At 47.1% G+C, this 24,023-nt stretch overlaps 1 protein-coding gene across 4 annotated transcripts in view; it reads right to left on the reverse strand.

Annotated features, from left to right (window-relative positions):
• The window catches only part of XPO4 (exportin 4), a 91,617-nt gene that overhangs the window by 40,866 nt on the left and 26,728 nt on the right, over positions 1–24,023 (reverse strand). For 3 of the 4 annotated variants that reach the window (XM_072975975.1, XM_072975976.1, XM_072975977.1), the window contains exons 4-6: positions 21,063–21,201; positions 11,842–11,958; positions 10,950–11,103 (exon numbers count right to left, since the gene is read on the reverse strand). In XM_072975975.1, coding sequence (XP_072832076.1) covers positions 10,950–11,103; positions 11,842–11,958; positions 21,063–21,201 — 410 coding nt within the window. The remainder of the gene's footprint in view (positions 1–10,949; positions 11,104–11,841; positions 11,959–21,062; positions 21,202–24,023) is intronic. The other variant, XM_072975978.1, reaches the window with a different exon arrangement.

Raw genomic sequence — 24,023 nt, forward strand, 5'->3', positions numbered from 1 at the left:
TCTAGTTGCCTTTTTTTAGGAGTTGCAAGCTGACATTAAAATGGTGATAAATTGTTTATCTGTTAGACATTCAAATTCATTAAACAAAGTATGTGTATAATTACTAAACTCTTCCACTCAGGAAGAGAACAGAACATCGCAATACTTTATATGCTCACCAGAGGGCTTGTGACTTTATTTTAAATGAGGTGGGGTGTGAGACAGGCACTGACCCGTAACCGGGGGGCCGGTCTGCAGAGGACCACCTGTCCTCCTCCAGCTCACACGTGCAGCACGGGGCCCTCCCTGGGGACAGGGCTAGTGGCGATGTGCCATGAAGGCGGCAGGAGGACGCTGACCCTGCGGCCCCAGAGCCCACACGGTCCGAGCACAGAGGCAGCGGCGAAGGCAGAGTCACATCCCAGGGTTTGTGGGTCCCGGGAACATGGGAGACCTCACGGCACGCAGAGCAAGAGTCGTGCACCTGCACCTCGTCTGGGTCCCATAGTCAGTGCCAGGTGACAACGTCAAAGATGAATAAATGTTAAAAAAGGAAACAAACCTAAACAAAGATACTTGTTTAATTCTCTTTCCTGTCTTCTATTTAACTGCAGAAAGCAGAGGCTCCATAAATACTGTTGACATCAGTTACGTGTATTAAGAGGAAGTGGAAAGACGTTATGTCTCAGAGGGGGCTTTTTCCAGGAAATGGAATCAAATGCGACTGCTCACCCAAACACCAGGTTCAAAGCATCAAAATCCTCAACGCTCCTACTCTGTGTAATCCCAACTGCAGCCTCTCGGTCTGTATGGCCAAATATCCTTCAAGCAGAGGTTTAGAACTTCAGTTCTTTACGTGTTGCCAACAGCACAAGGAGCTCTGTGAGTTCAGTACATGACACCCACAAGAAATTGCTTTTCCCCATAATCACCTCCAAGTCCCCCGTGAGCCCTCATTTCCAACTCCAAACCTGGGAAGGATTTTTAACTCCACGTGACTTTGCTCGTTGGGTACACACCACGCAGAGGCCACGCTCACCGCTGTGTGAAGAGCTCACCGGCTATAGCGTGGACTAGCCCAGCTTCTCTCCTCCCAGCCGACGCCAGCGTTCACCATGAAGACGCACACGTGTCCGGTGTGCGCACCGAGACACAACCACACAACTCGACTATAAATAATCTCTCTACTAAAGAACATGTAAGTATCCTTAAAAGCATTTTAATAAAAACTTAAACGTAAAAACAACAGAAAGAGCAGAATAATGAAGACTGGCCGAGTGTGTCACAGCATCACTCTGAGCCACGCGGCCGCAGAGGCCGCACGTGCGTGATGACTTCCTGAGGCACGCCACAGCGTCAGAAGACTAGCCCGCCGCGTGCAGACCTGGACCATATCTGTGCGTCCAAAGTAATGTAAAGAATTAGGGTAGTGCAATATTTAACTCGGTGCTACCTACCGATTCATTATTTCTGTATCGATGTGTAAGTGACCCCAAAATACCCCTCCCCTCCATGTAATTCTTAAGGTAGAATTCTTTAAAAAAACAAAAGGAAAAGCCTATCACTAAATTACAGAAATTGAGCGCTTCTCCTCTTAGGACAGTATCTTTTAAATGATTTAAAATTTAAATGAAGCAATGGTTTCCTTTTTTTCTAGTTTTGAGTCTTCCTTTACTCCTCCTCTTCTGACTGACCATCACATCCCTTTTCTCCATGATTTCAAAACCTTTACTTTTTTCAAGTTCCTGTTTCACAGTCTAAAATTCTCTCAAAGTCTAGATACTGTGCATGAATGTTAATCACGTTCTCCTCTCCTGACAGCCAAAACTAACTTCTCCTGAAAAACACTTATACAAAGCAACAGTCTCTAACAGTTTTAATAAAACAACACATTCCTTTCCAAAAGTTTCAAAAGTTTCAGTTTACAGCACTACTTTAACAGTCATAATATCTGGACATTATATTGCATTATCTATTTTACGCAAATATATCACCACAATGAAGTGATTTTAATTTTTCTTTTTTAAAAAAAAGTTACTATTTTTTAATGAAAGTCCTGGGGCTGGAACCCAGGACTCTGTGCATGCTAAGCTCGTGCTGTATCACTTGAGCTACACCCTCCCCCTTGGTTGTTTATTGTATGCTTGTCAGATTTTAGGAGACATATGAGTCACAACATATGGATACCAGTTAAATAGCTATCTATCATTTACCAAAATTCAAATCAGATTTTAGCAGGAGGGTATAGCTCAGTGGTAGTGTGTGTACTGAGCATGCATGAGGTCCTGGGTTCAATCCTCAGAGCCTCCATTAAAAATAAATAAACCTAATTACCTCCCTCCCTCCACCCCCCAAAATCAAACTTTAAACCAAGAATTTTCTGGGGCTATAGTTTTACATTTTTCTAAAATAAACACAAAACTTAGGTAATTTATATCAGAATAATTCATTTGTGACATATAAAATTCAACCAATATGACAGCCATGTAGAGTTGCTTCCAGTCTTTTAAAAAATGTCACCCACAACAGCTTCCCATGTTTTGACCAAATTCAAGAGTCAGAAGTGAGAGACTCTCCTGTCACCTAAAGAAACACAAGCTCCCAGAGCAGGGCTCAGCTCCGCAGGAGGCCCGGAGCCCCAGCGGCGGGGCCCCAGCAGCGGTCCCCCCAGCAGCCGGCGCCCCCGCCCTCACTCCCCCGCTCCCAGGGAGTCAGCTGCACCGCACAGCAGCGCGGAATTAACTCTCTGTCCCCTGCCCTGCTCCACAACCACCCACCCGGCTCGCAAGTTCTCTGCTCAGGAAAGCCGACCAACCTCTGAAAAGTCAAAGGCTGATGAAGGCACCACCCGCCCTGATCTGTAACCGCACCCCAGGGCCCACGCTCACCAGGCTGGGAGCCAGGACAGACCTCCCCGCAGCCGCCACTGACTTCACTGGATAAAGCCGACCGCGTCCTCGGCTCACACAGGGGGGAGCCATCTGGGGAAGCACTGTCCTTACACCTGCAAACCAGTTCTTATCCACCTACTAACACCTTCAGAAGGCATCATTCTGTGGTGGTGACCAATGTGAAAAGCAATTAAATGAGCCATACAACAGCTACAAACTATCCTCAAGCACAGACGGGAAGTCTGAAAACCTCCACTGCCTGTTCTTACAAGTACATTGCATACAGGAGGATCTTGTAGCAATGAGACCTTTTACAAAGGTAATAAGTACTTTAATTTCCCCATCTTCCCATATTCTTTTTATCCCACCTCCTCAGTAAAAGAAAATGTCAGATGCAAGGAAAAGCCCGGGTTTTCTTATATATTCAATCTCTGTCACCACTCATTTTTCTAACAACAAAAACTGCTGCTTCTAGCACAGCGCAGAACGGACGAGCCCAGTCTCACACGCAGCACTCGGTCCAAAGCAGCCAAAGTCCTCTGAAATAAAGGAGGGCTGACCTCACCTGAATACTTTCCACAGCCTTGCCTCCAGATAGTAACGCTGGCTTTACTGGAAACCCTAACTTGGGTGAAAGCTTCTGCATTCCACTGCTTTCTATGATCAAGTAAGCTTTCCTCAAGAGATTCAGTTAAAAAAAAATTTTTACCAAAACCAAATCAGATCCACAAAAATAGAATACCAATAAAAGGCGGTGTAACTAAACTAAAAAAAGAATTATCACTGAAGCCAACATACCAAACATACTTGCCAAACATTCTTGTTACAAACGACATTGTCATCTCTGAGCGGCACTGCCAGGCCCGGAAGCACTGACAGACGCCAGGTGAACCCGTGGGGGAACAACACCAGCAGCGCGAGCAGCCAGCCGAGGCCTGAGCTGGTCTTCTAAGCCACCTTCACTCCACAACCAGAACCTGGGCCTGTCAGGCATCTGCCGCTGCACGCTGGACCCGCACGGCACCAACAGCGCGGTAAAAAAGGCACAGTGGAGCTTCCAGACAAGCTGTAAACAGGTACGACCCACATGAGCGAACAGAAGGAAAATTACAATTGAGAAATGCATCAAAGGGGAGAAAAGTAACTAATGTGTACAGCAGAAGCTACAGCAAAAGAAACCTGGCCCGGGCTGGGGTACATACGGAGGCACAACTGGGGGCGTGAGAACCTCCATGTGCAACGGGCCTGGGGCAGAAGGACACTCGGCCTGTAAGCACAGCTCCAACAAAAAGAGCACAAAAGAGAGTTTTGAAAGAAAAGCAGAGAAGTGAACATCCAGAATCTTTGAGCCTGTTTTTAAACGGGGGTGATGGTGTGACAGAGGATCACAGGATTAGGGCTCTTTCTTTAGACAGTAAGGATCGAAAACAGAATGAAAAGCACCAGAGTTCATCTCAGTCTCCTTCCAGAGCGCGAGACCAGGCAAGTCACTAATTAGCTCGCTGGGCCAGGGATCACCTGAACGTCCACCAAACCCAGGAGCACAGACTCTGCACCACCCAGACCTGCCTGGAGGGGATGAGGCTTCATAAGTCACCTTCTGTGTGTACAAAACCCACATATAATAATCCTCAAAAAACAATGCTTGCAGACGGCATCATATATACAGAAAATCCAAAAAAAATCCACTACAAATGCTACTTCAGCTAATAAACAGGTTCAGCAAAGTTACATGGTACAAGATCAACATATAAAAATTTGTACTTCTACATACAGCTATGAACAATATAAAAATAAACTCCATTTTAACTGAATTAAAAAACTGAAATACTCAGGAATAAATTTAGCAAAAAACGCAAACTTCTACTCTGAAAACTATAAAACAGTGTAGAAAGAAATTAAAGATCTAAATAAATGGAAAGACATCCCATGTTCATGGATTGGAAAACTTAAATATTCTGCCATCTGTTAATACGGCAATACTCCAAACTGATCTACAGATTCAACATAACCCGTATCAAAATCTCAGCTGTCTTTTTTGCAGAAACTGATATGCTGATCCCAAACTTCAAATGGATATGCAAGGGACACAACGAAGACAAAATAATCTTTAAAAAAGAACAAGGCTGGAGAGCTCACACTTCCTGATTTCAAGACTTAGTGCAAAGCTGTCGTCACGTCACCAAGACAGCGTGGCAATGGCACAGTAACTGATATACGGACCAACGGACCAGAATTCAGAAGCCAGAAACACTGTCATGCTTACAGTCAGGTGACCTGACACAAGGGGCAGAGGCAATTCAAGTGAAAAAAGTACCTTTTCCACAAACAGTGCAGGAACAACAGACATTCATATGCAGAACCCTGTCACACCTAACGCCTACACAAAACTGAAGATGGATGAAGGGCCTGGCATCAGGCAGGCCTACTGACAAGGGCGAAAGCTGTAAAACTCTCGTAAGAAAACAGAGGATTAAATCTTTGCGATCTTGAGGACAAGAACAGTCAGAGAACTGACCCAATTCAACTCAGTGTAAGTGTACAATAATCAAGGCACCATGGTACTGGATAAAGAAACCAGAGGCAGACTCACATAACTGCAGTCAAATGATCTTTGACAAAGGAGCAAATGTGACAATGGAGAAAATGCTCAAGCACCATTTGTTGAAAATGACTACAAAAAAAAAATCAGATTTCTGCCCTTTACAAATACAAAGTCAAACTAGATCACAGACATAACGTAAAATGCAAAACTGCAAGATTCAAAAAGATAATACAGGAGAAAAATCAGACGGCCGTGAGTCTGGCAACGTTTTAGATACATTAAGTAATGCTCATCCCAGTCAGTAAGCATTTCCCTTACTGTTACTCAGTCAAATGCTGCAGACTTGGGCAAGGGCCAGTGGCTGCTCTCACACTCCATCCCAGGATGTGGGCCGCCTCCTCGCCCTTGGATGGGAAAAGGCACAGGCCCCTTGCTCAGGCAACTTAAAGGTCGGACCGGGCTGAGCTGCGGGGCCACGCTGTGCCCAGGGTCTTCCACAGGAACCGCATAGGGAGGGTGGTTAGACAACCTTTATATACAAGGGTCGTGCCACCACCTGCTGTCAGCAGAACAATGTCTCTGTATTAATGGCAACAGAGTCACATAAACATCTGTCCCGCTGCACATAAGGACCAAAGTCTGCCAACCACCACCAACCAGGGTAGCAAGCACTCTTCTACCCAAGGCAAAGCAACATCTATTCAATCTACAAAAGGGTGAAGCCCACAGGGTCTTAATGCTCTGTCTAAAGCACAGCCTCCTATCACCACCACCACCACCAAAAAAACCCTGTCAAATTTAAATGTACAGAAGCCCTTGAAAAAGTCTATTTAGACATTAATAAATCAAAATTCTTAAACCCTAACTTTGGAGCACAGTTCAGGACAGCCGTATAAGAAGGGGCATTCACCAAGAATTTATCAAACTACAGTAACCTAGACTGTTCATGGAATTGAGAACTCAATGGATATATTTCTTTAGGAGTATTTAAGTAATTTTAAATCATTTTCCAGTGAGAAACACTGCATATAAGACAGCTAAATCTGAGCTGTCCAGACAGACGCCTGCACGACTGACGGAGGGCAGGGAGCCCCGGATCGCGAGCAAGACTGCGAGCAGCAGGGTGAGAGGGCAAAAACAGGGGCCCAGGTCCCTCTGGGGGGCCGCCGGGCGCTCATGCACGCTCCCGCTCCTGCGCTGGCTTCATCCACGTGAGGAGTCGGCGGGCTGGGGAGAAGCAGACAGACGGCACAGCCTGGTGGGCCCAGCGAGCAGCTCGGCGGCCTCCCTGGCCCCTCGGCAGGAGCAGCGCGGGCAGCCCCGGGCGGCTGCGGTGGGAAAGCCGGGGCCAGAGCAGACACAAGGACCACCAAGCTAAACGAAGCAATTTTTTTATTTTTCATAACTCCTTTATAGGTAGTACGTGGTTCATCACAGTCAACCACGACCTGAAGCGACGACCCCTAGAGAGCCCTTCCTTCCAACGGCCCCACAGCAGAACCTCCCACAGGATGGCCTCCTGGTAAAGGGGGGCCATCCCTGGAAACATCCCCGGAAAACACCACGCTACACTTCATACCCAAGTAAGGACCTGGCCGATCTACTTTCTCATTAAAGTGCACAATACTACTTATAAATAGAGAATTGTTGGGGGGAAATTCAAAACACAGAGGATTGAAAAAAGGTCTTCACAAGTGCCCCACACGGTTTTACGATTCCATCAGGTGCTGATTTCCACCGCTTTGTCCCTCTGCTCTGGAACAAACCTGGACTTCGCACTTCAGAGCTAAGAAACTTGGACCTGAAGGCAGGCACCCCACCCTCCCTGGCACTTACCACCTCCCTCCCTCCCTCCCTGCAGCCGGCCAGGGCCACCTCAGCACCTACCCACTGCCCCTCACCCCTAACAGCACAGTTCCCATCCTAAATCCTGACTCCCTGCCCTCGGGCAGCAAACAGGTTCATCTCTCCTTAAGGCCTGGAACCATTGGTCGCTCGCTTGGCCCACCCCACCCCCACCTCTCACCACACCCGCTCCCCCCACCTCTCACTTTCTACCTCAATGATGACCAGTCTGCTCCATCGCTGAGAGTAGCCTCTGCAACCCTCCCTCCCGCAGCCACTCACATAAACGACCTCCACGTGACCATCTGTGCCCTGACTGCCGCCAGCAGCCTGTTTCCAGTCTCCTTGCACCACCCGCAGTGGGCACCATCTCTGCCGTGACTCTGCAACGCCCTCCAACCCCCCGAGCCAGTTCCCCGCCGCCTCTGAGGCCTGTGCAGCCTCCTTGGCTCTTCCTGGTTCTCAACACTGCTGCACCCAAAGGTCCTGACGCTCGTCCTCCCTGCTGCTCTGTGAAGGATCTCCCACTCCCTTCACTTCTATCTCCCAGAACCCCATGTTCACCCCCAATCTAACCTCATTGATTCATTACAAAAAGAAACAGCAACTTTACACCGAGAAGATTGGGCAGACACCACCTTAACAGAGTGATCACAGTGAACTCCCCCAAAGTCTGAGTGGACTGGGGGCCACTTTCCTACCATTCCTACCAAGTGCGCAGGCTGCATGTCCTCATGGGGGGCATCCGACAGACAGACCCAATGGAGGGGCGTTTCAGAAGTAACTGATCTATATACGCTCCAAACGTGCCAAGTTCACGAAAGACAGAAAAAGCTAGGGGGCTGTTTCAGACCAAAGATGAGTGAGGACAACCACACGCGACGTGCTTGAACACGTCAACCAGGGGCGCTACCGAGACAACTAGCAAGCGTGAGGACGGACAGCAGGCTAGACAAGAGCAATGGGGCAGTGATTTCGAAAGCTGTGCTGTAGTTTTATAAGACATTCTCCTCTAAGAACCACAGCAGAATTTCAAAATTCTTGATCCCAAGAAAACATATAATGACGTATTCGGGGATATATCTGGGTACAATGTCTGCAAGTGCTCTCAAATGGCTCAGAAGAAATGTTTAAACATACACACACTCTTAAACGGGGGGGGGGGGTGTACAGACAGAGAGAGCAAGAATAATAAATGGGACAAATGTTAACAACTGGTGAATCCTGGTAAAGGGCATATGGAATTCTTTCAACTACTCTTGTAGCATTTCCGTACTTCTAAAATTATATCAAAATAAAGAGATACAAAAAAGAAAGCAGATTACAAAAATTATGACTAGGAATTGATAACTGACTCATTTAACATACCATTCTAAACAATCAAGCGTATTTGATACAAAATACACAACATATTTTAACAAGGTCTACTTGCTAGTCTTTTGAAACCCTAGAAGACAAATCATATTTTAAAAAGACATCAACTTAACATATTATCAAGTTAAATGTGATCATTACACCCTTTTCAAGGCACGAAACTAAATAATTACTCAATTCCTTCTCAGCTCAATGAATAGCAGATCTCCAATATTGCCAAAATTAAAAATTAGGTCAGAATTGGGTTCCCAGAAACTAATTTTCTCAATTAGTACTAACAACGTAGCTTAGTTTAACCCCATTGCCAGGCTCCTTCCCCTACACTCAAAGCTGATCCACTTAAAGGAAGGGCCACTTAACGCAGTTCAGCCAGCCAACAAATGATTCCAACAGGAACAGCTAGTCACAAGAGAACCCCATGAAATAGAATATTCTAAGTCAAGATCAAGATTTACCTTTCTTTAAATAAGGAATTCTTCCCTTCGGCAACACTGTCCTAGTGCTTATCATTTTTAGATGACAGGTTTTCCAAAGCTTTATCTAAATAATTTATAAAAACATTTCGTGTGTGTATCTTTAGACAAACTCTGTTTCCAAACTCCTAGAATACTGTTTCCCTCTACAAAACACTCTTCAGAATTGCATTCTCGTAAAACAGAGACTTTAAAATTGGCTACAATATATGCATGGTAACTTTCACTGGTTTTTCCCTACATATATAATGATGTTTTGATAGCTCCATATGGCCTGTTACTTTTTAAATCTGTCTCAAAGTTTCTCAACATATTTCTTCTACTTTTTTCCCCCTAACAAAAACTGGAGCAAAAATTAGACTGCAACACTCGAAGGGAGAATCTTTAAAAAGGCAGGTCTAAGAAAATATGTGCCTCTTTAACAACCAAAAAGAATTTATTGAAGATACAAAATTGATCACTGGGAGGAAGACAGATGGAGGCTGGGGCAGGGGAGGACTTGGTTAACCCCGAGAGCTCTGCCCTACACGGTGTCGCGCTCATCAGGACCACCTTGGGGAACTCGGGGCTGCGTCGGAGACGTGTCACTCTACACAGCGTCTCACAGCTCACTTTCTATTACAGGAATGTATTAGCCTGAAAACAGAAGAACGAGTTACCTCCCACTCCATCCCTTAAAACCCCACAATTTCACCAGCCACAAGGAATTCGCTCACACCCACGCGCGTCAGGGCAGCAGCTCTTGGCTCCGCTGGAAGGAAGTTGAGCCCCGTCCTACATCTTGGAAATGGCTGAATATCTATGTTCTGTTGGCTTATCATCTGTCTTTTTCTCCCAAAAAGGCCCCTGTCCCCCAGAGAGGACTAACTAAAGATGGCCAGAGCGGGTTAAATTACATTTCCTGGAACTTCCTACACTGTCAGGAGCTCATCAGATCCGGAGGGAGGGCGCACGACACGAGCAGCCGTGACAATGTCCACCAAGGACACGGCTGGGGGCTCAGTGAGCAGTGGACACTCCTGAGTGTCAGTCCATCCACCCACAATCCACATCCCCGTTTTACATTTGGAGAGACTCAGAGAGGGTAAGTGATCTGCCTGAGAGCAGCCAAAGCCTGGCCTGGGTCCCCCTGCCCCAGCTCTCCCACACACAGGAAACCTGCCCCACGCTGCGCTTGCAGCCCACCAAGGCAGCCACCGTCCCCGAGGAGCAGACCGGCAGCTCTAAGCCGCGGGGCCGCGTCCTGACGCGCAGGCTTCTCCACCTCAGCCAGCGAGGAAGCGGGCGCTTTGTAGCTATAACAGAGCCCGCTCAAACTTAATTCCTACCACTAATGAATAATTCAGTAGAAAGGAAATTTTCGTATTTTTACACCGGTAAAATTCTTTGAAGAGTAAACATCTTGCTACATTATCTACACTTGAACAATACAGTAATCCACAAAGAGCAAATCAGAGAACTCCAAATCAGCCTTAAGGAAAGTCTGTCAAAAATTGAATGTAATTATGTTACAAGGAGAAAATGATTCAGCTTCTTGATAAAGTGCACTTCTCAACTTTTTCCCTTCTCACCTACGGAACATTGCTATATCGCAATTAGCGAATGCCCCATTGTCCACTAAATGTCTCGATTTATTCAACCCTCTTCTACAATGGTGTAAAAGAAATTTTAAATTTTCTAGGTAACACTGTGGTGTCACAAAAGAAATTAGAATTCCATTTCTAAAGAAGATTGTTACTTTCTCTCAAAACATGCTTTAGAAACCTGCAGAGATAAAGTACTTTCAGCCATAATTAAGTCATCTATGAAAACAAACAAATTATTCAGCTGTTAAAAGGATATAATTTGGAGGAAGAAAGTTCCAGCTCAAGACTTGGTTGGCGAGAGCAAGGTACCGCTGGAAAACTGAAGACATCTGAGCACTGAGGGTCTCCCGCCTGCTGAACTCCTGCAGGACCTCAACAGTTAACATGAAGATCTGACGAAGGTCTTCTTCCTAAAGTCGATAAACCACAAATATTCTTCTATCGAAAGCTTATTCAAAATACATCCTTTTTAGAACCATAAAACAAAACAAACGAACAAAAACCTTAAAACTTCCGATGGAAAACATTATTTCTCTAAGAGCATTTTCCATTGCAGGCCTGCTCTTACTTTACACTGCAGAATGCTTTTCAAGTGATGCCGGTATGAACACACTGACGGTAATGTAAGTGCTGTTCCACAGAGAAGCAAGTCTCCGACACTGACTACTACGGAGCTGAAGGGGTCGGCTGCTCTAGTGCAGAGCCCTTGGATTCAAACCAGTGCCTTCACATAACTCTACTTCAGAGCCAAACAATACACACGAAACAAAGAGCCCACACCATCTGCAATAACACTTAAATACACAGCCCTCCTCGGCATTCTGCCAGGCCTATTTTTAAGGCCAGCAGAGTCCCACCAATTGAATTAGTTCTATCTAAACACAGTAAGAACAAAATTAATAAACTAAGGCTCTTAAGAGTGGTATTTCCTTTTTGTTTTGTTTAAGGACTAGAATTAAACAAACAATCATAAGCCGTCAACTGTGTTCATCAAACCTACCACTTTACCGTATCTCCTGAAATCACAATACAAATTTCCCAGTACTGACTATCATTCAACTAGATCAAATAAGCGTTCTCACACCAGCAGAAACAGAGTAAAAGTGAATGGTCTAATGGTTGAAACAGGAGAATAAAAATACCAGTACCTGGAAAACTCTCTTGCAGTTGCCATGGAATTCCATGCTCAGTCCAATGTTGCTAGTTTTACTGGAACTTGAGAACTCACTCAACAGTGCAGTTAGAATAGAGCACGCCAGAGTTTGCTGTAAGTGTTTGACAACAAACAACCGTGAGGCATTATTTCTCCACTGCAGTGTTTCAGTGCAGTATGTGTTCAAACACAATAAACATTTCCATGTTTAGATATTCCACTGTGTCTTCAGATCTTATACCTACCAGCCAGAAAATCAGACAGGACAAGATTAACTCTCCTTTCCAAGGGGTCTCGAAATTGTTAACAGTGCCTCCTCAACTCCAGTCACACAAGCCCGTGAGACTTGAACTCAAGACACACTCCTCCTCAAGCACAGAGTATAAATGACACTTTGAGATGATCAATATTTAACGTATTATTTCATTTAGTTCACACGACAATCCACATCCCCATTTTACACTTGAAAGAAGTGAGACCCACAGGGCACGTAATGAAGGCCAGCTGAGATTTGAACCCAGGTCTGTCTGACTCCATGTTCTGACATCCGTAAGATACATTTCCAAACAGTGAAAAGTGAAACAGATTTTATAGCCCCCGAAAGAGTAACCAGCTAGTACTCCAAAGGTTTTTAAACTGAAAATGAAGACTTTCCTTCCCAATGGCTCTATCCAACAGGCTCCTGATATTAATTCAGTGCTTCTGTTCATAGACTATTTAGAGTCAAGGTGCCACAGACAGAGAGGAAGCAAGTTACGCTGGCAAGTTTCCAGGGGCTGGACAGAAATATGCACACTACCTCGGAACAAGCGAGATTAAAGTCCGGACGGCACTATTCATGCAGGCCTGCCCGACAGCTGAGCTGGGGCCTGCCGCCCACCAACTGCAGCGTCTCTGCTCAGAAATGCTTCTGATGTCAGCACCTTGACCTTGCAGACGCTCATCTTGGCAAATCTCAGCAAATACACATGAAATTAAATTCCTAAAGATTAGCATGAGTGAGTATTTGTTGACAGCGAAGCGTGGATACACAGGTGACTAATAAACTACTTGTCTGTTTCTGTGTATGGCTAAAAGTTTCCTCTAAAAATGTAAAAAACAAATAATTAAATCCTACTTACCTCTTAATTTTGACTAAGAAAAGTATAACGTATACTTAATATTTATGGATGGCACACTAGCCCAGAGATTAAAGCAGTTTCTCAGACTTTTCCACACCAGGAAGCCCTACCAATGCAGAAAACATGCAACACCCCCTTGGCGCCCTGGGGATGAACAGGCCTGGCTGCTTCAACAGTGATGCGAGTCCTCTCACCACAGCTAGATTAGCTTCACACACACACACACACAGTGTGTGGCTGTACCTCAAAACATACATTTGCTTTAATGTTAAAACATCCCCTTCTATCCAATCTCATCCCAGACCCAGGCCCCCAAACAGAACAGTTTACCACACACTCACCCCACCTGACTGCTGAAAGGTCCTGGACACGCGGCAAGCACAATCCCCTTCTTTTTTTTTTTTTTTTTTTGTAATTAACAAAATCACTTTCTTTTAAAATGGTGATCAATAATTGAAGTGCCAGCAATGAAAAGTTCATAGATATACTGAAATAACACTGGCCTCAACCCTGAACATAGTTTTTAAATACAGCAAGGCTTTGGTGGGGAAAGTCGTATTAAATTCAAATGAATGAAATTCAACAGGAAAAGTTAATTCACAAGGATGGATTCTGAAAATAATTTTTCCACATATGTTTTGTTTTTTTCCTATCCTTTCTAAAGACTTCAGAGAATAAAACATTATGAACAGACACCTAAATGTTTGAGAAAATGTGTCTTACTTAAAAAGAGAATTAATTTTGGAATGTTAGATGAGATAATCTATCGAAAACAGAGTTCATCCCACAACTGACACGAAAGCAGGTAATAAAAACAACCCGGGGGAGGCACAGCTCAGGGGCTGAGCACCTGCTTGGCATGCAAGAGGCCCTGGGTTCGATTCCCAGCACCTCCATCCAATCAGTAAATGAACCTAATAACCTCCCCCTCACAAAATAAAATCTTTAAATGATAATAAAACAACAAAAACCAGATGTACTCATTAAACACAAACTTATCATTCTTCCAAATAAATTATCTGTAACAGCTCTACGCAAGTAATTTGCAACTTGCCCCAAACTGTTTTTCAGTACCAAACCACATGGCACCACAAAATGGCGTATTTTTAAACTATGACCATATTTAAATTTTTAGTAACACAATTCTACTTAATGGCTGAAACAACATGTGCTCACAACAAAGCTCTACTTTCAGGTGAGATAAACGCTGGCCAAGATTCCATGCCCGTGTCTGCGGTCAGTGAGCAAAGGAAAGCTCAGGAACAATGAAAGGGGAGGCCCGTCCCGCAGTGACCAGGCCCAGAAAAGGAAGGGCTCTCAGAAGCAAAGGCCTCCCCTAGCTACAACTCCATCACAGACAAGGAGCCCTTGGGGGACAGGACTGCTTCTGAGGTGGAGCAGTAACGACACCCCGCCACGCAGCGAACTTCCGCGCTGGCGATGCAAAGGAAAGCGCGTCTCAGTACGCAGTAAGAGCAGGGCACACTCTTGTCCAGGGCTTACTTACTGAACATGAGAATATTTTGTTTTTAAGTAACTTTTTCTTCCTACAAAAATAACCACCCAAAGGTTAAGTTATTACTTAACTTTTGTTTACAGCTTTGCAATTTTTAAACGCAGTTATGCAATATTTATTATAATACTGATACTATCAACCCAACGTATTTCGTATTCTACTTTTCCTTCACACTTACGAAATAAAAAGACAAATTTTCAAAGACAAATGTGTTCTCACCAAATTTACCACTCAAAGACTTAAGAAATACAGAAAAATAAAGTGTGCAGCATGGTTACAGGTACGGCCACACATCAGATATCCTGGCTTTACCTCTCCTAAAACAACCAGCTTTTAAAGAACAAAATATACAGTAAGATACTGCCATCATTAAAAGATACCCAGTTTAATGGCTCCTCCATATGGAATCCCTGTAAGGACTTGAGATGAGCTTCGTAAACACCGTTCACACTACACACCATGGCTCCGAGGCACCAATTGGACAGAGCTCCCCAGAGGGTGATGAATATTAAGCACTGGCTGTACATTAAGAGAGGAGAGCTCTAGGCCAAGCGACAGAGCACCTCTCGAGGAATGAAACGCACTTGGTGTGTCCAAGACTCATCACCCGTCTGTTCACTCCTTTTCAGCACCAACTACCCGTCACACTCACTGAAGAGCAGGGGCCGTGGGGTGAGGGAGTCCCAGGGAGAAAAGGGGAAGTTCGCTCCCAGGACAGAAAACAGGAGGGCAGGCGAGAGGCATCGGTGAGCTTCTGTCGTCCTTACAACTGGGGAAGGCTCCTGCCTGCCGCCTCGGGCTCCAGGTCCACTGGCCACCCCAGGGCACCGTCGCCCTGCCCCCTCATCTCAGCACCTCTGCCTCGGGCACGGACAGGGCTCGGTTATATTTCTGTGCTACGGACGGGGCTGCAACACTCCAGAGGGGCAGCGAAGAGAGCGGCGGTAAACTCTCTGGAGTGTGAGTCTTCCTGAAACCAGGCCGCAGCTGACCGACCGACTCGTGAGCAGGACACTCTAAGACTATCCTGTGCACCGGGATTCGACATTAGTACAAACCTGAGACTTCTAAGAGCAGTGCCTCATGTATCCAAGATCACAGAGAATTAGGTTAATATCTGTTCATTTTCCAAGTGCAGCCAGCAAACACTTCTAATGAAACTTATTTCACATAAAATTTTCTAAAAGACGTGTTTCTAAGGCGATGACCAGACGAAGTGGTAACAGAGAGAGTATGTGGAAGCTACATAAACTCCCAGGGCCCCGGTCTCGCCCTGTGATGCAGCCGGGCTCTGCGGCCTCCGCGGCCTCCATCTGCCCACAGCCCTCCCCGGTCGTCCTGCCTGCCTGCCACGTGCTGCGGGTGGCCATCTGACCGGCACCAACAAACAGTTCTAAACTGACAACTTACATTTTCAGTAAGTCACAAAACAAATAGTAATATTTATTAAAACTACACCCCAAACAAGTTCTAACAGAAGTACCCTGCACGACCCTTTCTGTGGTCCAGAACCAGACTCTGACTGTTCAGATAAAGGAGTCAGGAAACCTGGGCTCTGAGAGGCCACGATTGACCACTTCAAGTACCTGAGGGCAAACCACTTCATCTGCCTGGGCCTGGGGTTTCTCATCTCTGCACTGCAGAACTCACGTGTGCCCTAAAGCACGCACACCAGGCAGTGCGTCCGGAGCCCGGGTGAGCGCAGCAGAGGCTCTGACGAGCCATCGTCAGAAAAGTACCCTGTGCCGGCTTCTCCAGGACCACTTCTGGATTGCTACCTACATTCCACCAAGATGAGTTCTCAACGGAAAAAACAAAGCCAAAACTGAAGCCGCAGGAGAGCAACGGAGGCGGCGCTCAGCACTGCGGCCTGGACTGCAGGTCAGCAACCTGAGGGACGGGTGCGAGATGCATCCCTGCTGTTTCAGCTGCTGACGAATCTCAAGGAGAAAACGTTAGCATGTAAAACAAGTAGAAGAACTTCAGGGAGGTCTCGAGGCCGCGAAGGAGGCTAAGGTTCCTTTCACTCAAATACTAAAACTTCCCAAGTCAACTCACTGGCTAACCTTAAGTAACTGCGGCCTCGCACCAAAAGCCTCAGAGCCGCACCAGTTTCCAGGAAAAGACACGAACTTCCTGACAGTGAAGCGACAGCGCCCCGAGGCTCTCCAGCTCACTGTCAGGAGAACAAGACGCCCAAACACTAACCCCAGCTGACGGAGCACAACGCTCTTGCTCAGAGAGGACTGTGTCCTGTAACAGCCTGGCTCTTGCCCCAGGAGCCTGACTACCAAGAATAAACTTCATGAAAGGCCGTCGCACACAAAGCGGCCTCCCAGCTGCCCCTCTAAGCAAACCTCAATGAGACCTGTGACAAGAGAGATTAAGCTGCCACCACGTCCAGGGCGGCACCGCTGCGGTCACGGGAATTTCTCACCCACTTCTCTCCAGCACCGCAGAGAGGAGGAAAGGAGGCCTAACGCTGAATTAAACAGCTCTAAGAGAGACTTAACTGATGCCTACTGCTTTCAAAGGAAACAGATTACGAATTTAGCCTAAGCATTAACTGAAATAAAAACTTCAGCCACCTTCCTTAGGAAGTGAGGTCTCCGTATCTATCCGTCTCCAAGAGCAGAGAGCAGGTCTGACTGCTGCAAACTGAGGGGAAGCGAGCAAGGAGGAGGACAGCCCGGGCTCAGGCAGGACACAGCCCAGGACCGAGTGACTGGACGAGAGTCACCCCAAGAGCCCAGCGCGGTCTAAGAGCACAGTCTCCTCAGGAAGCAGCTCGAACTGCTGGTAATGTGTTTTCTCAAAGCGTTTTCAGGGAAGCTACTACGTGCACAGTGTTCGCTCCCAGGTCCTGCATAAACACTTCCTTCTGACTCTCAATTCTCGAGCTGCTTGAAAGAGACAATGGGTCTCTGAAGACAGGGGGTGGGACCACGAGGGAGACCAGCACTCGCTGGGCGCCTACCAGGCGCCGGAGGCTGCCTCTCCTCTCCCAGGCATGGATATGAGCATGTTTCCTCCACCTACTAGTAAACCAACACCTAGAGAAGTCGAGCAGTCTGTTCAAGGTAGGTAGGTAGTAAACCTGAGCCAAAATCACAATCAGCGCTGTATGACGTTACACTGTCCCTAAACTTACTTAAATGAGCACAGGGGACACAGGGACCACCAAAGCCTGAACTGGGAAAGCAGGAGGGCGGGTAGAGTGCATGCAGTTTCCGGTCAAGCAGCCTGATGGCCACATCGATCCACAAGTGTGGGGAGAATGATTCATGAGAGAAAACCATAGTCAATTATCTCTTCACGTCAAATCTCTCTTAAAATCACCTTTATTAAAAAAGCTTCTAGCCAACATTCTATCAATGTTCTGATTTTAATCATTCTACTTTCTTACCCAACTTTTAAACCTGCCTCACTGCTACTCACGTCTGAGGCTAAGAAACTCTTCAGTAAATTCCTGAACCACTCCCACAAATTCTAACAGTCTGGGAGGAAGACAGAGAGGAAGACACACTAAAACGTCTTCCTGGTCCCTCACTTTCCAGACCTGCTGACTGAGTGGGTCTCCAGGCTGCAGGGTGAGGACGACAGGGCCCTCGGGGGCGCGGTGAACTTGCCGTGTAAACGCAGGAATACTTTCTGAGTTCAGTGTTTCCAGTGTGGCCACCAAGACAAATCCATCCAGCAATCTTGAGACTAAATTCCACCCCCCACTACCGACCACTACTGCAGAAGTTTGTAACCCTGTTAAGTAGAAATTTAACTTAAAAAAATTCTCCCTGCCTTGGAATACTTCATGAGGATATTAGATTCATCCTCTGCTCTCAAAGGGTACGCGCTGTGAGCAGGGCAAAACCTCTGTAACTAACAGCTGCATCTGTCCCAGTCGCTCTCGGAACATCAGTCACTTCACTGGCTCAAAAAAGCCAACTGCCAATTGCACTGGGCCTGCTTCCTGCAGTGGGTCGAGTTACCCACGGGAGACAGTCTTCAGGGTGCTCGCCCCCGAGGGTGGGGGCTCGGACCCCTTGCCCTCCGCATCCGGCCACCGAGAAGCCACCGGTGCAAGACGAGAGGAGGGCGACACCAACATCCCGGCCAACACGCCCCCCAAACTAACAGCCATGAACACACAGACCCCAGAGCTCCTGGCTAAGATCCTGGTTAAGTTAAATCCTGGCCTCATCGCAGTGAGCTGGATCCCCTTTACTGCAGGTCATCAAATGAAGCAACACGTCCTTAAGCAGAACCCACGATGTGAAGGGAACCTGACTCAGAGCAGTGGGGGCCAGGGGACTATTTCCAAGCAGCAGCCCCAGTTTGAAACCTTCCTCTGCTTGCTCTGGCGAGTGCCAGCTCCCCTCATTTTCCCGCAGCCCCCAGGCTGCGCATGTGGCCTCAGTGAGTCAGCAAAGGCTCACAAACCCTGCAGCACGCAGCACTCACACGACAGGGCAGACAGCCCCAGGGCCCAGCATCTCAGAGTCAAGCTCCCGTGAGACCCCAGCGGCTGTGGCTGTGGCGGAAGCACTCTGAGCGCATGTGATTAACACCAACCATTTTCACCCCAAAACTTTTAAATGGCATCTTATCTGGGGACTTTTCAACAGAGCTCCTCACTACATAAAACAAAGCCAAAATAACTCAGAAAACGTAACGTGGGGAGGGTGTAGCTCAAGTGGTAGAGCTCATGCTTAGCATGCACCAGGTCCTGGGTTCAATCCCCAGCACCTCCTCCAAAGATAAGTAAGCAAACCAAATCCCCCCAAAAAAAATTTTTTTAAAGAGAAAAAAAATGTAATGATTCAAACACGCACATTTGTGAAGTTGTCAGTTTTACATAAACAACTAAATTTTACAAAACTATGGTTAAGTGAAAGGAACAAACGCCAGCCTTGAGACTAGAAAAGCACCGCAACTGCCCTGTCCAGTGTGGCCGCCAGGAGCCGCCTGCGGCTATCTGGACTGAAATAAAATGCAATTACAATCAAACAAAGAAAAAGTCAGTTCCTCAGTCACACCAGCCACATTTCAAATCTTAAAAGCAGCATGTGGCCAGTGCAGTGGCCACACACTGGAGAGCAAGGACATGGAACATCTGGATCAGCACAGGAAGTCCTAGTGGACAGCACGCCTCTCAGGGGAAGTCTGCCACAAGAGTGGCACAGGACACGAAAGCCACCAAGTCCAAAATCAGAGTAAATCCTGTGTCTTGTCTGTGTGGGGTTCACTAGTACACATAACTGCCACAACTCACAGAGGCGTACATTCCAAATGGATGCAGTAATGCATGTAAATTATTCCTCAATAAAGTTGATAAGGAAAAAAACAGACACATGACCACTGGCGAAGTCCAAAGGAAAGGCAGCCAGCACTCGGTATGCACAGGGTCAGTGCCAGCCAGAGCGCAGGCTCATGCGCGTGGGTGCGGGGTGCGGGGGGGATACCCGAGCCCCTGCAGGAGGAAGGCGGCAGCGCATGCAGCCCTCCTAAAATGCGCCGCTACATCCCAACCCCAAACTGCCAAGTGAACTGCACAGATTTCCAGGATCACACCACTGACCGAAGGGCCACTTGAGAGAAAACTCATAAAGAGCTGTAAGATGCATAGCCTCACACAGGTTTTTAAATGAGCAAAGAAAAACCGGGAAAGGGAAAAAACTACCCAAAGTGTTTAAAGATACAATACCTGAGAATCAGAACAGCCAGGTACTGCCAACCCTAATTCTACATGAGTTAAACTATCACCCAGCTGATAAAAGTCAACAGTTCTTGAGGGGAGGGTGCAGCTCAGTGGCAGAGCACGTGCTTAGCACGCACAGGGCCCTGGGTTCAACCCCCAGTCCCTCCAGCAAAAATAATAATAATAATAATAATTAAATAAATAAACCTAATTTAACCCCCTCAAAAGAACAAAAAAGTCAACAGTTCTAACCAAGAATCACAGCTGGTCGCTGACAACAACCCCAGGCCCTCCTGCTTCTGACAGAGTGGCCACTACCAGCCCCGCTCCAGACGGGCTAGTTCTCACAAGGAAGACAGCAGCCCGCAGGGGGAAAGCCGATCAGGCCCCCAGAAGACCCGGGCCAGAGCGAGAGCCCCCGCCTCCGCCCCGCTGGCAGGACCGATCACTGCAACATCCAGCCACTTCCACGTCGGGCGTCACTCTCTACTTTACTCAAGTACGGCCATTACCACCAGGAGCTGTCACAGGTTTACTGAAAATGGAGGGGAGTGTTCAACAGAAAGGAAACGGTTAAGAACATTATGGCACATTAGTTACGGTATTTTACACCATGAAATGCGATCATGAAAACTACATGAGGTTTGTGAACTTACGGTGATGAACACTGGTAACATGGAAAAACAGAACCAAAGGGAACAGCAGAGTGCACTCTGCAGTATGTACACGTATCAACAAGGACTGGAAGAAACACAAACAAGCGGAAACGGCTTGGTTTCTCAGGCTGTGCATTTTTCTTTCACGTAGACACCCATCACTGTTGCTGTAACGGCATTTGTGTAACACAGTAAAACTTTAAACATTGACAAAGGTAGCACACTTACCACAGTGGGGCTGCCACTGCTTATCAACTGGCTGACTTCATGAAAAATGCTTTTGCAGTCAATTGATTTATCTAACGATCCTCGTTTTACAATTACTGCTACTGCTAATAGAATCTGTTCCCGAACATACTTTTGGAGGCTGTAAAACACAAAAATCATTGTGAAAACTTTTACATCAATCCAATATAAGAAAACTCCCAAATTTCTCACTGTGCCTGAAACTATAAGAACACGGCTTACACCTAAGGGTGGTATGCCTACCAGCTATGCCCTGACTCCAAAGCCAGAAGACCTGGGTTCGAATCCACACTCCATGATTTACTGGCTATGTGACCCTAGGCAAGACAGAGCCTCAGTTTCCTCATCTGTGAAATGGGGATAACAGTAACAGGGTTGTCACAAGAATTAAATATTCTTAAAAGCCCACACAGTGCACACTAAGTACCATGTAAGTATTAGCTGCCTCAGGCAATGTTCAGTAGCTGTAAGTCAGTTCACTGAGAGCCAGAGTAAGATGCTACCAATTAAGACGTAAGTTCTGACCCAACATCCATCTTCAACCAGTAATATAATCTTAAATCTGTTCTCTTTAACATGAAAAAGCAGCACGCTAGCTTAAGATACAAAATTATGGAAATAAATTCTTAAAAACTTTTGTAAATTTTCGTATCTCAACTCCGTTCCTCAGCGCGGCAGCAGAAGCAAGTCTCAAAGGGAGGGGTTCTGAGAAGCCCTTTAGACCACAACGGCTTTCCACAAGGGGGTCCTCAAAGTAAGACTCGAAAAACATCACCCTGAACTTTTTAACGCAGCCTCTAAAATGCCACAAAGATGCGACAACCATGTACCCTTGGGATAAAACCGGAATTCCTCAACCTGGCTTATGAGCAGTGGACCCAGCTCAGCCTTCTGGGACACTCCCAGGCCACCAGCTCTCCCGCCCAACTTCCAGCAGTGCTTGCTTTTACTCTGAAGAGTGTCCCCATCTGGACATAAACGATATGGCCACCCGCCTCTAAAGCCCCTCATGGCCAGGCACCTGCTCCCCTCGCACCCCAGTCTGCGTCCACGCAAAACTGCGCCACCAGTTCCTTCAGTTCCGAGGCCGATGGTCTCCAGGCCCGAGCGGCTGTGTGCTAGGCCAGGACTGTGCCACCCCTGCAGAGATGTTCCTGTGACAGCCCCTCTGCATGCAGCTGGCGGTCACAGGAGGGCTCCCATCACCACGGGTGTCCTGCTGTCCCCACCAGACCGGCTGCCATACTAAGCTCGTCCACGGTCACAGGCACTTACCAGACACTCACACACATGGACAAACGTGTCACGCTCTGTCACGAATGAAGAAAAATGGGAGGCAGAGCTCAGTGGTAGAGCGTGTGCTCAGTGGGCACAAGGTCCTGGGTTCGACCCCCAGCACCTCCACTGAAAAAAATAAGTCAATAAATAAACCTAACACCCCTCCCCCAAGAAAAAGAATGAAAGAACAAAACACTCCTTCAAAACACAAACGTGAAGGATTCACTCTGCAAGTGAATGCAGAGGCCCCACTCTGGGCAGGGACGCAGCGGCATCCAGCGCCCCGACCAGGCTCTGTGTCTCTCCACTGGCGGGAGCTACAGATTATCAGGAGAGCCTAACATTTATTGAGTGCTTGTGACCTGCAAGTCTCTATATAAACTAACTCACAAAGACACATTTAATCTCCACAACCTTCTGACTTAAGTACTATCACTGCCTCTCATTAACAGCCAGGAAACGGGTACGCAGGTCAGGCAACCGGCCCGCGGTCGCGGGGCCTGAGGGGCAGAGGGGCGCTCCTGCCGCTTCTCAACTGCTGTGCCCCTGTCTTCAAGAAGCAGGCCCCGCACTGCACTCCATGCAAACGTCATCACGCTGGGGGGAAAACAGAAAAGAAAAAAACACCACGCGTTTAATGGGACGGAGGTGGGACCCACAGCACACTTCCCGCCGTACCCGCCTGCCTAGGCGGCCGGACGTTTCAACCCTGCTCCAACCCATTCTGTGGGATGTTCTACAAGGTGAAGACGTCTGTGTCACGGAAGACCAAAAAAGGCAGAATGATTCTAGATGAAGAGACACGACAATTAAATACAACGTGTAATCTCTGGTTAAATCCTGGATCAAAAAAATAACCTATAAAGGAGTTAACATAGCAATTTCATCAAGACTCGAGATCACCTCTTAGGAGGGGCCTGCTGAAGCACCACTGCCCCTGCAGCTCCCTGTCAGCTGGCTGGGGAAGTGCTGGCACAGACGAGAGGGAGCAAACGTGACAGGACACTAACTGAGCCTCTGTCAGGGGAAGGGCGTGCAGGTTCACGGTTCTGCTCTTTCAAAATAAGAGGTTAGGAGGAAACATGTAAGTGAACTATTTCAATGGGGAACCCTACAATCAACTCAAAACTATTATGGTGAGATCACTGTGGCTAACAGAAGCGCCCGCGTGCACGCACACCACCATCACCTGTCAGGCACGTACGTCCGAGCCCTTGGCTCCGGGCGAGTGTGCGTGGGGCTGGGCTGTGACACTGGAGCAGCCCCAGGGCAAGTTAGCACCACACCCAAGGGCTCATTAGACAAATTAAAACTCAAATAAAGAAGGAAAACCAGTACGAAGAGGAGGAAGGTTTGAAACAGGAGCAAGTTTTCCTTATCCTGGTAGAACTGGAAGGAGATAAGCCCCTCCCCTGACACACGTATGCCCACTCACCCACGGAGCATGTCAGCCACCGATCTGGCGCTGTCACCCTTGGCCCTGTCTCTTGTGCACCTTTCCACACGTAAAGCACTTACCAGCACTTCGCCACACACCAGCCTTGCCAGTAAGTACTGTTAAGTATCATGGACCCAGAGGCTGATAGTGAGGGCAGCAGGGACAAAGGCTCAACAGTGCGCGCTGGCTCATTTTAGACAGTTTATGCATGTTTATTGCCATCATTC

Source organism: Vicugna pacos, chromosome 14 (genome assembly GCF_048564905.1).
Source record: "Vicugna pacos chromosome 14, VicPac4, whole genome shotgun sequence".
NCBI classification, from domain to species: Eukaryota; Metazoa; Chordata; class Mammalia; order Artiodactyla; family Camelidae; genus Vicugna; species Vicugna pacos.